This window comes from Xyrauchen texanus, chromosome 37, assembly GCF_025860055.1.
Source record: "Xyrauchen texanus isolate HMW12.3.18 chromosome 37, RBS_HiC_50CHRs, whole genome shotgun sequence".
In the NCBI taxonomy this organism is placed as follows: domain Eukaryota; kingdom Metazoa; phylum Chordata; class Actinopteri; order Cypriniformes; family Catostomidae; genus Xyrauchen; species Xyrauchen texanus.
Genome location: NC_068312.1, coordinates 3,419,226 through 3,429,957, shown reverse-complemented (window position 1 = coordinate 3,429,957; position 10,732 = coordinate 3,419,226). Strand labels below are relative to the sequence as shown.

Below are 10,732 nucleotides of genomic sequence, written 5' to 3'. Positions count from 1 at the left end.
GAGCACTGTGTTCTTATTAGTCTGAAATAAACTACTGTGAAATGTCTTTAACTGTGACCTTTTTAGCCCAAGAGGCAGGAAGGTGGTTTGATGCTTCAATCAGGAAGAGTGCCATCATAGATCTCCTGAAGAATAATCTGACAGAATAATTCCAGTCACAATCCGGATCTGAGGATTTCCCCTGTAAGCCACACAGCCATATTCAGACATAAAAGGGGCAGGAAGAGACTCTGCAATCCTCCTTAGACAGCAGTTCTTCATGTCTCTAAGTTAAAGAAACAGGTTGTATACCTTTTATCTCAACCTTCGGCTCTACTTGTATGAGGATCAGTTTCAGAAAATGAAGACAACAGCATTGGGCACTATTGCACCAGCAGGTGCTTTGCCCAGTGATTTAGTCAATGATGACATCATGCCAAGAATGGGCTATACCATTTTGGCAGTCATCATTGGTTTCTTCTCCTTTTTTGGCGTCATATTGAATGTGACTGTGATCATTGTGACGTTACAGCATCGGCAGCTCCGACAACCACTGAACTTTGCTCTGGTCAACCTTGCTGTGGCTGATCTTGGCTGTGCAACATTTGGGGGGCTGCCAACCATGGTGACGAATGCCATGGGTTACTTCAGCCTGGGCAGACTGGGATGCGTGCTGGAGGGTTTCGCTGTGGCATTCTTTGGTGAGAATGTTTTGAAACTCAAATTTTACTAGCACATGTCTGATTAAATCATAACATGACACACTACCAGTCAGAACTTTAGAAAAACTTGATATATGAAAAAGAAAAGGAAAAATCTTTTGATAAAATTTTTATAAAAGTATAATTTATTTCTACTTCTGTATTTTTCTCTAAGTTAAAATGTTATTAATTTAAAATAAAAAAGTAAAATAAAAACATTGAAATCGCTAAGTTGGTATGGACAGTAAAGGGGAAAATAATTTAATAATTATAATAATTTAATAATAATTTATTAATTATAATAATTTAATAATAATTTAAATCACATAATTCCCTAATTAACAATAATACTAATTAAGAATGAGTAGTTGTAACTTTTAATTTGTAGTCCTTTAAAGGTATGTCTACCAATGAAAGCATTTCAAAAGTATTTATTTTGACTCAACTGGTTTTGTTTCAGGACTCAGATTTGAGGTCAAATGGCAATGCAGCACATTACCAAACCTGTAACATGTATTGTCTAACCTAGTTCGTATTTTCTTTTACTTTGCATAGTTTCGTTTATTTCATGGTTCGTCAGTATGAAAGCATGATGTGACACAACCTGTCTATGTTGGCTTCTACCTAAATTGTCTGACTTTGACCATATGGCATATTAATTTGCATCATAATTGTTTAATCTGACACACAGCCTTGATTTGTTTTTAACAAAAGTATTTATTTTGCTATCCCTATGATGTAGGATATGGTTGTTTTATTTTATTATTTCCATTTATCATTGTTTTTTGTTGTTGTTTTTTTTTCATGTTTTCCTCAACACTATCAGAACATCAGGGACCCATGACCCACCAGTTGAAAACCACTGATCTAGACTATCATGAATTTCTTTATTTATATATTAGGGCTGTCGATTTAACATGTTAATTCAGTGCGATTAATTTGATAAAAAAATCACGCTTAATCAAAATTAACACAATTAATCGCAATGCCCCTAGACTGTAATAAGGAAGATTCCTGAGAAATGCAAGCTTGAAATACCATCTGTTTACTCCAGAGGACAGTAAGTGAAATCCAGCTGTATGGGCAACACATGCGTTATGTTTTTGCGTTCAAAACACCCGATGGAGTGCAAATTCGAACTAAGGGATCTAAAGATGTGTTCTAAGTATTAAACTATATTTAACTTGACACAGTGACCTACAACTTTTATGTTTATGATGCAAAGCTGAACTGTATGCCAATGTATTTCTCTGTCTGTCGCTCACTTCGACGTTGTGTCGAAGAAGCAACACTAGGGGTCTCTGTTGAGCGCTGAATATGCCTCTGATCTATGAAAAAAGGCCAATGGGAATTAAGCAGACAGTATTTGCATACCCCGCCCCGGACATACGGGTATAAAAGCAGGCAAATACGTCAAGTTCATTCAGAAATCATCTTCGGAGCCAAAGGTCGTGTTGCAGTCAGCTGCGAGTTACAAACCTGTTCCTGTTTTCCTCTGACGCTTGCCTGTTGGATTCGACGGCGCATTACAGCGCCCCCAGCACGGAGCTTGGATGCATGGCTCTCACTTCCCAACCCGTCACGCTGGCTGGCCAGGACCATCAGACTCGGTTATGCAATTCAGTTTGCCAGGCCCCCGCCCCCTTCACGGGTGTCCGCTTCTCCGCAGTAGACAGCGAACATGCCAAATGTCAAAGACGCGATAGAGCCTGTCCCTCTAACCGAGATGAAGAAGGGTTTCTACAGACCTTACTTACCCTTACCCAAGAAAGGCTGTGGCTTACGACTGATTTTGGACTTGCAAGTTTTCAACCAGGCCTTGTACAAACTCCCATTCAAAATGCTCAAGCAAAAACACATCCTAACTTGCGTCCGGCATCTAGATTGGTTTGCAGCGGTAGACCTGAAGGACGCATACTTTCACGCCTCGACACGACCCTTCCTACAGGTCGCGTTCGACGGCCAGGCGTATCAGTACAAAGTCCTCCCCTTCGGCACGTCTCTGTCCCCTCGCGTCTTCACGAAAGCCGACATCCGCATACTCAATTACCTCGATGACTGGCTCATACTGGCCCACTCCCGAGAGTTACTATGCACTCACAGAGACCAGGTGCTCAGGCACCTCAGCCGCTTGGGGCTTCAGGTCCACCGAGAAAAGAGCAAACTCACCTCGGTTCAGAGTATCTCTTTTTTCGGCTTGAAGTTAGACTCAGTCTCGATGTTAGTACGTCTCAACAGCGAGCGTGCGCAGTCAGTGCTGGACTGCCTCGCCAACTTCAGGCCAGGTGCAACGGCCCCTCTAAAACTTTTCCAGAGGCTCCTGGGGCATATGGCATCCTCCGCGGCGGTCGCACCGCTGGGGTTGATGCATATGAGACCACTTCAGCACTGGCTTCAGACTCGAGTCCAAAGACGAACATGGCGCCATGGCACGCACCGGGTAACAATCACCCCCGCCTGCCGCCAACGTTCACTGGATCGCTTGCACCTAGCGCCCTTTCCCTGGTATAGGTGCTCCACATGTCCAGACTCCTGCGCGGACTCCTCCTGTGTGTATATTCCGCAGTACAGTCCCCTTGCGAGTGGACCCGCTTCTCCATTACGCAGTGCCAGGTGCCCTCCGGTCGCCTTGCTGTAGCAACTCCCCCCTCCTTGAGGCTGGATCTACCACCCGCCATTTTTTCTACATACGACCTGAGGGGCCCATGTGATGTATCTCGCCACTTACCTCCCCGTTGCTGGGCAGGTGTGGTCTCCGCAGGGTCTTTTCCCCCTGAAAGAATAGGAAACTGGGTAAACCCCCTTCCCACGATGCGTGTAAGGGCCCCAGCCGATTTGCTCTATGCGAGAAACATAGAGAGAAAAGAGGCCCGGCTAGGCTCGGCCCATTCCCAGATGGACAAGCGTTACCTTGTTCCCTGGCTTAGGGTAACCAAAAGGGCTCCGACATCTCTTATGGGGCATTGGGGAAGGGTACGTGCAGCCTGACACAACTGGTCGCCTTTGCATGTAAATATACGTGCCCGCTCTTGTGTCAGAAGTACACATACACGGCTCAGCGCATGGCGTTATTTGAATTGGACCCCTAGTGTCGCTTCTTCAACACAATGTCGAAGTGAGCGACAGACGGGGAACGTTGTGTCCTCTCGGCCACGTCGCTGAGCCGAGCCGCTGTAGTGGCCGGACCGTTTCCGGCTCCTCAGAAAATTCCTGAATGAACTCGACGTATTTGCCCACTTTTATATCCGTATGTCCGGGGCGGGGTATGCAAATACTGACTGCCTAATTCCCATTGGCCTTTTTTCATAGATCAGAGGTACATTAAGCGCTCAAGAGAGACCATTAGGGTCATCTCTTCGACACAATGTCTCATTCCCTCCATCAGGGAACGGAGGTTACATCCATAACCTAAATGATATTGGCCAATTAAAAGGATTTACATGAATTCCAGAATGTCTTAGTTTTTGGTATTTGTAAATCCTGAAACGCACATACATTTTTCAAACTTTTACTTGAATTTGTTATGCTAATAATATAATTTGTAATTTATTTAATATATATATATATATATATATATATATATATATATATATATATATATATATATATATATATATATATATATATATATATATATATATATATATATAACATATACGTTGCATGAAAGGGCTGGATCTTTCACTTTCTCCTACAGGTATTGCTGGACTTTGCTCTGTTGCGATCATTGCGGTTGAGCGCTGCATGGTGGTTTGCAGACCGGTGGGTTCAATCACGTTTCAAATGAAGCATGCGGTAACAGGAGTGGTTGTTGCGTGGGTCTGGTCTTTTCTCTGGAACACTCCACCACTGTTTGGATGGGGCAGATATGACCTGGAGGGTGTAAGGACGTCATGCGCTCCTGACTGGTACAGCAGAGATGCGGGCAACATGTCCTATATCACGTGCTACTTTCTACTGTGCTTTGCACTGCCTTTCTCCGTAATTGTGGTCTCCTATACACGCCTCCTATGGACGCTGCGACAGGTAGGAAAATACACTCTGCGAAGGGACTAGACATGTAATAGATAATTCTACATTTAACGTAATCGTCTTTTCATCAATTTTGGTAAAAAATATTTATTGGAATGTTAGCAAATTAATTGCTGTTAAACAAAATCTATGCTGTTAAAGGAGTTCCGGGTTTAATACAAGTTCAGCTCATTTGTGAGAGCATTTGTGGCATAATCTTGATTGTCACATGATCGACACAGGTAGATTTTTGACAGTTACAAAGATTTAGCGTTGCTTGTAAACAGCGAGCTCAACGTTTTAATGGCATCAGTGATGAGGCTGTATTCACATCATGTGCCCCTCATCATCCGCTGCCCAAATATGTCTTATTGTTTGCCCCCCACCACCCACCTCTGTGCGCCCACCCCTCTTCTGCCCAGAGGGTTCCGCCAGTGTGGTCTGTCTATAGTTTCTTTCCATTTTGACTTGTTGTTGTCTTGCGATCGACGTAATGAGCACCCCTGACTTGTTTACTGGTGTTGTGTCATTATGGCATCACAATTTTAAATTTGGATATAACAGTTCACAGATATGGTTAGTAAACATTTTAATCACACTAAAATCATGTAAAGTTGTATAATATGTATATCCTGTGGCTATATCTTTTAAATAATGTGTACTTTAATGTATGGTCAAAATCTGCAATGTTTGATTTGGTCTATATCTCATTTAAATAAGTAATTTGCAGGAAGTTATTTTATCACCTTTTACAATTAAATAGTATCTAAATAAAAAGATCTGTCTTTTTTTTTTTTTTTTTTTTGCCAGGGTGACTATTTGCACCCCAATACTCTGGTGAATCCACAGGAATGTAAAACAAACTAAATAATGGTGTCACTGCATTGCCTGTGGGGTGTAAATATGGTGTGAATGTGAACTGTTGTCCTAGCGACCATGGTTCAATTGCATGTTTTTTTTCCATCTCTTAATATTTCCTTTAATAGTACTTAAAATAATAGATGAAAATATGAATTAAATGTTGATTTCATCGCAGTGATTTGGTACAATTACAATAAAATACCATGTTGAAACTATGGTTACTTTAATAATTCCAAGGATATTTTTTCTAAGGTATGTAAGAGTAAGGTTTAGGGTTAATGTAGTACTGTAAATAAATACAATAAACACACTGCAGTGATGCCCATACAATATTTTAGTATTTAAATATTGGTGCAAATAGGATTTTCTGTAATGATCCCACTGATCTATATATATAACTGGATTGCTCATAGAATTCTAAACTGCCAGCAGTAGGTGAAGCTACCGGAAGTGCTCTGGCAGGCATCTTACTATTCCCTACCGACAGAGGGCATCGCGGCATGTGCAGCGTTTAACCGCGAAACAACAGTCACTTAAGGATGTGGCTAAAGTGCCCACAGGTTGTAATTTATGACTATGTACATATTAAACACACATTAGTCGTTATCCCCATGTAGAGTGGGCATAACTATCATAATCTTTAATAATCAACAGTAAAAATACAACACCAAAGTGTATTAATACCCCTTTTTAAAGCAAAGTTATCCATCTGCAGATTGTTACAGGATGCAATGTTTCTCTGCCTTCATAGTTTAAATCTGTTGATGCTCCTTGTTCATAATGTTGTCAAATTATACATCTGCATAATTTGCCAACATTATTAATCATTTTTGACTAGATTATATAGTAAATGTGAACTAATTTGGGGGGTGCATGCACATCAACAAATTTTAAAGTTGTTAATAAAAACGACATACAAGTTCATAGTATACACACATACATGTTCATATACAGTGTGTGTGTGCATGTATATATATATATATACAAAAGCTTCCAAGTACATACAAAAATTGACTTAAACTGAACAATACAATAAAAATTTGCAGATATGTGGGAACAAATCTGCTAATGGATTTAACAACAATCCCACATTATTCAGCTTTCAAAAGAATGGTAGCAAAACATGCCATCAGAGCTAGTGGCAACAGTTCTCCACCGGATAGCACAGTGACACTGGAGGCAACATCTTCTGATATGCTGGCATTTCAGGCAGTGACGTTCAGCCTGAAACAGAAGACACAGAGAAAAACATCACTGTATGTCTTCCCAGCTTGTCCATGTTCAAAGAGGCTGTGGTGGGGTACATAGCATACAGTTAAAATAACTATGAAGATGATTCTGTGCACTACCTGTTTAATTGAAGTTCATGGATTTTTAATACTTCTGTGTACAAATATGAAGGTGCTTATTGGATCAATGCAGGTAAACGTCATAGTATGCGACTACGCATCACTTTATGGAGAGTTTACAACTTACTAGTTAAGACTTGCCTTAAGAACAGGTGGAGCAACCAAATTAAGCATCGACTTAGTTGCAAACTAACTAGTAGTTACGAAGCCTTGAACTTTATACCCCAACTTAAGACCTTACTCACAGCTATTTACTCAACCTCATGTCCTTCCAAACCTGTATGATGTTTTCTGTGAAACACAAAAGATGACATTTAAAAAAATGTTTCTCTTACGAGAGGTTCTCTCGTATTGCGTAAGCTAGCTTACGCTCCGGGAAAGTTTCATCTTTTCTGAGATATTGAAGCCAAAAAATTATCCTTAATTTTGTATCCATTGTCAACGCAGTGCGGCAGCTGCAGACCTTGAGCGGGCTAGCTAGCGAGCTCATTGGTTGCTCTGCGGCAACTTCTGCAGCCTATAGACGAGCTTGGGCGAACTCGCATCCAATGAGAGGCGTCCGCGCGCTCACTACATCAAAGCCCGCCAAAAAGGGCGTGACTAGAGTGCATATAAGCGTAGTTCGTAGGCTGGAACCCTGATTTTCATCTCTTCAGCGAAGCTCTTCGCATCTCTGAACTGGAAGCCGCGTCGCCATTCGAGGGGCATCTAGCAAGCGTGGACAGCGCTCGAAGAAGCCGGCCGTCTTCGCCACCTTCAGCCATCCTGCGAGCTACGCCATCCGGCGACGTATCCTTTTTTAGAGCAAGCTAAGTTCCTCAGCGAACTTCACAAAAGAGTATCGAGCGTCTTTTTAAAGATGCCTCGCACTTCCTGCGGCTCATGCCGCGCTCCTCTCAGCGCCGGAGACCGACACATCATCTGCGCTCTCTGCCTGGGACTGGGGCATGCAGAGCTCGCCCTCGCTGACGGCGGATGCGACCTCTGCGAGGAGCTTCCGATGTCGACCCTGCAGGCTCGAATCGAAGTATGCAAAACCGGAGCTGCTGCGCCGCCTTCTGTTTCGCCGCGCCGGAAGAAGCGCCACTCCCAAAGGCTGCCGGAACCGGTTTTAGAAGCGACTGTCTCGCCGGAGCCCCTCCCTCGAGCATCGCGTTCACCCTCCCCGCCCCCCCGGGATGCGCAGTTGCCACCGAGCGGCGGCACTGCTGCCACCTCGGAGAGAGAGGCGGAGGACAAAGGCTGCTGTTCCATCATGGCTTCGGACAGCGAGGAGTGGTCACAAGCCTCCTCAACGGCCCAGGAATCCAGCAGGACCCGCGCTGGAGTCGAAGGGGAACTGATACGCCTCCTCACACAGGCCGTCGACCGCCTCGGGCTCGAGTGGTCACCGCCCCCTGAGCAGGCTCCCAACAGACTCGACGGCTGTTTTCTTCAAAGCCGTCACCGCGCGGCGCCAGCGTCCGGCCGCTCCCTTCCTGCTGGAACTCCACGCCGAGCTCTCTAAATCGTGGAACGCGCCTCTCTCGGCCAGGACTCGATCCCACGTCTCCACCGCTCTCGCTTCAGTGGACGGCGCCGCCGAGAAGGGCTACTCTTCCATCCCCCGGTCGAGGATTCGGTAGCAGCACACCTTTGCCCGCCCTCCGCGAGATGGCGGTCTAAACCAGTGCTCCCGTCTAAGGCCTGCAGAACTACTTCCGCCTGTGTTGGCCGCGCCTATTCCGCCGCCGGCCAAGCCGCATCTGCTCTGCATTCCATGGGCGTCTTGCAGATCCTCCAAGCGGACCTTCTTCGGGAGTGAGATGAGAGAGGCAGGCACCCAGAGGCTGTTACAGATCTAAGGAGCGCGACGGACCTCGCCTTTCGCGCCACCAAAGCTGCAGCCCAAGCTATAGGGAAGTGCATGGCCTTGCTGACTGTAACCGAGAGACACCTGTGGCTAACGCTAGCCGACATGGGAGAAACTGAGCGTTCCACGTTCCTCAACGCGCCACTCTCTCCGTCCGGTCTCTTCGGTTCCGCGGTAAGTGGCACTGTTGACCGTTTTTCGGAAGTCCAGAAAGCCACCCAAGCCATGAATCTCTTCCTGCCTCGCCGCGCTAGCTCCTCTGCAGGCCGCCCACGTAACCAGCCTCCTGCACGAGCATCTTCACTGCGCCCAGCTCAACAAAGGCAGACTTCCCAGCGCCGACAGGGCGGCCGCCCCAGATCACGCTCAGACAGCTGCCTAAGATTGCGCTGAAACCTGAACAACCGAAGTCCTCCTAGCTTTGTTGAACAAACGACGGCTCAGTCCCGCCGCGGCCGGACCACCATCAAAGCTTCGCCCCCTGTCAGTCCCCTTCTCTCAGGCTACTGCAGTGGTGAATTTAGCAGCCAACAAGCCGGTGACACTGCCCGCTTGCCTGCACTCAAACGGCATTTTCACGGCGACCCAAATAAATCTTGTAAAGAGCAAACATGTCTTATGTGTAGAAAATGTGCCCACAACCCTGTGTTCGCCCCTACACACAAGCATAACACATCCCGTGCCCCTATCAGAGCACGCTCTCATAAAGCGGTTACGAACCGCTCGAGCGCCAGAGTCAATGAAGGCGCCCACAAATGCGTGCACGCGCCCATTCTCTGGCCGCTCTGTCACACGACCAGCCCTATGTGTAGAAAACGTGCCCACAATCCAGTGTTCACTTCTGCACACAAGCACTGCATGTCTCGTGTCCCCACCAGAGCACGCTCACATAAAGCGGTTACGAACCGCTCGAGCGCTAGAGTCAATAAATGCGCCCACGAATACGTGCACGCGCCCATTCTCTGCCCGCTCTGTTACACGGCCAGCAAACATTCCTCTGTGTGTAAGTCCCGTGCCCATGACTATGCTTGCGCATCACGTAACAGATGTGACTCTTTCCCCATTCATTCCAATCGGAAGTCACTCACAAAACAGCCTGTTCATGCTGTCTGCGAGCAATCATGCATAAACACACTAAACGTGCTCACACATTTTGTTCAGCTCTGTGTGCGGCAATCAGAGCGAATTGGCCATTCACCCTCTAGCGTTACGCTTCAAAGCGTGGGAAGCTATTCCAGGGATATCCAAGTGGGTGTTAAGCACAATACAACAGGGCTATTTGCTACAGTTCGATCGCCGCCCTCCTCGCTTCAGAGCGTGGCTCGAAACCACTGTGAACACGGAAGCAGCGTGCATGCTTCGTTCAGAAATAGCAAGCCTTCTGTGCAAAAGGGCCATAGAGAAAGGGCCACCCTCTCTGAGCGAGTCAGGGCTTTACAGCCGTTATTTTCTTGTTCCCAAGTAAGACGGCGGCCTCAGACCCATATTAGATCTCAGGGTTTTGAACAAGGTGCTTGCAAAAAGACCGTTCAAAATGCTTACAATCAAAATGCTTATTTCTCTCGATCTGAAAATGCATACTTTCAGATTCAGATAAATCCCCGTCACAGGCCATTCTTGAGATTCGCCTTCGACGGCCAGGTTTATCAATACACCGTCCTTCCGTTCGGCCTGTCCTTAGCACCCCGTACTTTCACGAAGTGCATGGATGCGGCGCACGCACCCCTGTGGAGTCAGGGTTTGCGTATTCTGAACTATTTGGACGACTCACAGAGCAGTTCTCCTCAGCCATCTGAACAGTTTGGGTCTTGCAGTCAATTGGACTAAGAGCTCACTACAGCCCAGTCAGACAATTTCCTTCCTTGGGATAGAACTAGACTCCGTGGTAATGACGGCTCGCTTATCTACACAGCGCCGTGTTCAGCGACTAGCCGCATCTTTTCAGATGAACAGCCTCACGCCTCTGAAGAAATTCCAGA

At 45.9% G+C, this 10,732-nt stretch overlaps 1 protein-coding gene across 1 annotated transcript in view; it reads left to right on the top strand.

The window, feature by feature from the left end:
- The first annotated feature begins 340 nt into the window (after positions 1 to 340).
- The window catches only part of parapinopsina (parapinopsin a), a 41,167-nt gene continuing 30,775 nt past the window's right edge, over positions 341 to 10,732 (top strand). The window contains exons 1-2 of the mRNA XM_052109319.1: positions 341 to 680; positions 4,378 to 4,706. Coding sequence (XP_051965279.1) covers positions 341 to 680; positions 4,378 to 4,706 — 669 coding nt within the window. The remainder of the gene's footprint in view (positions 681 to 4,377; positions 4,707 to 10,732) is intronic.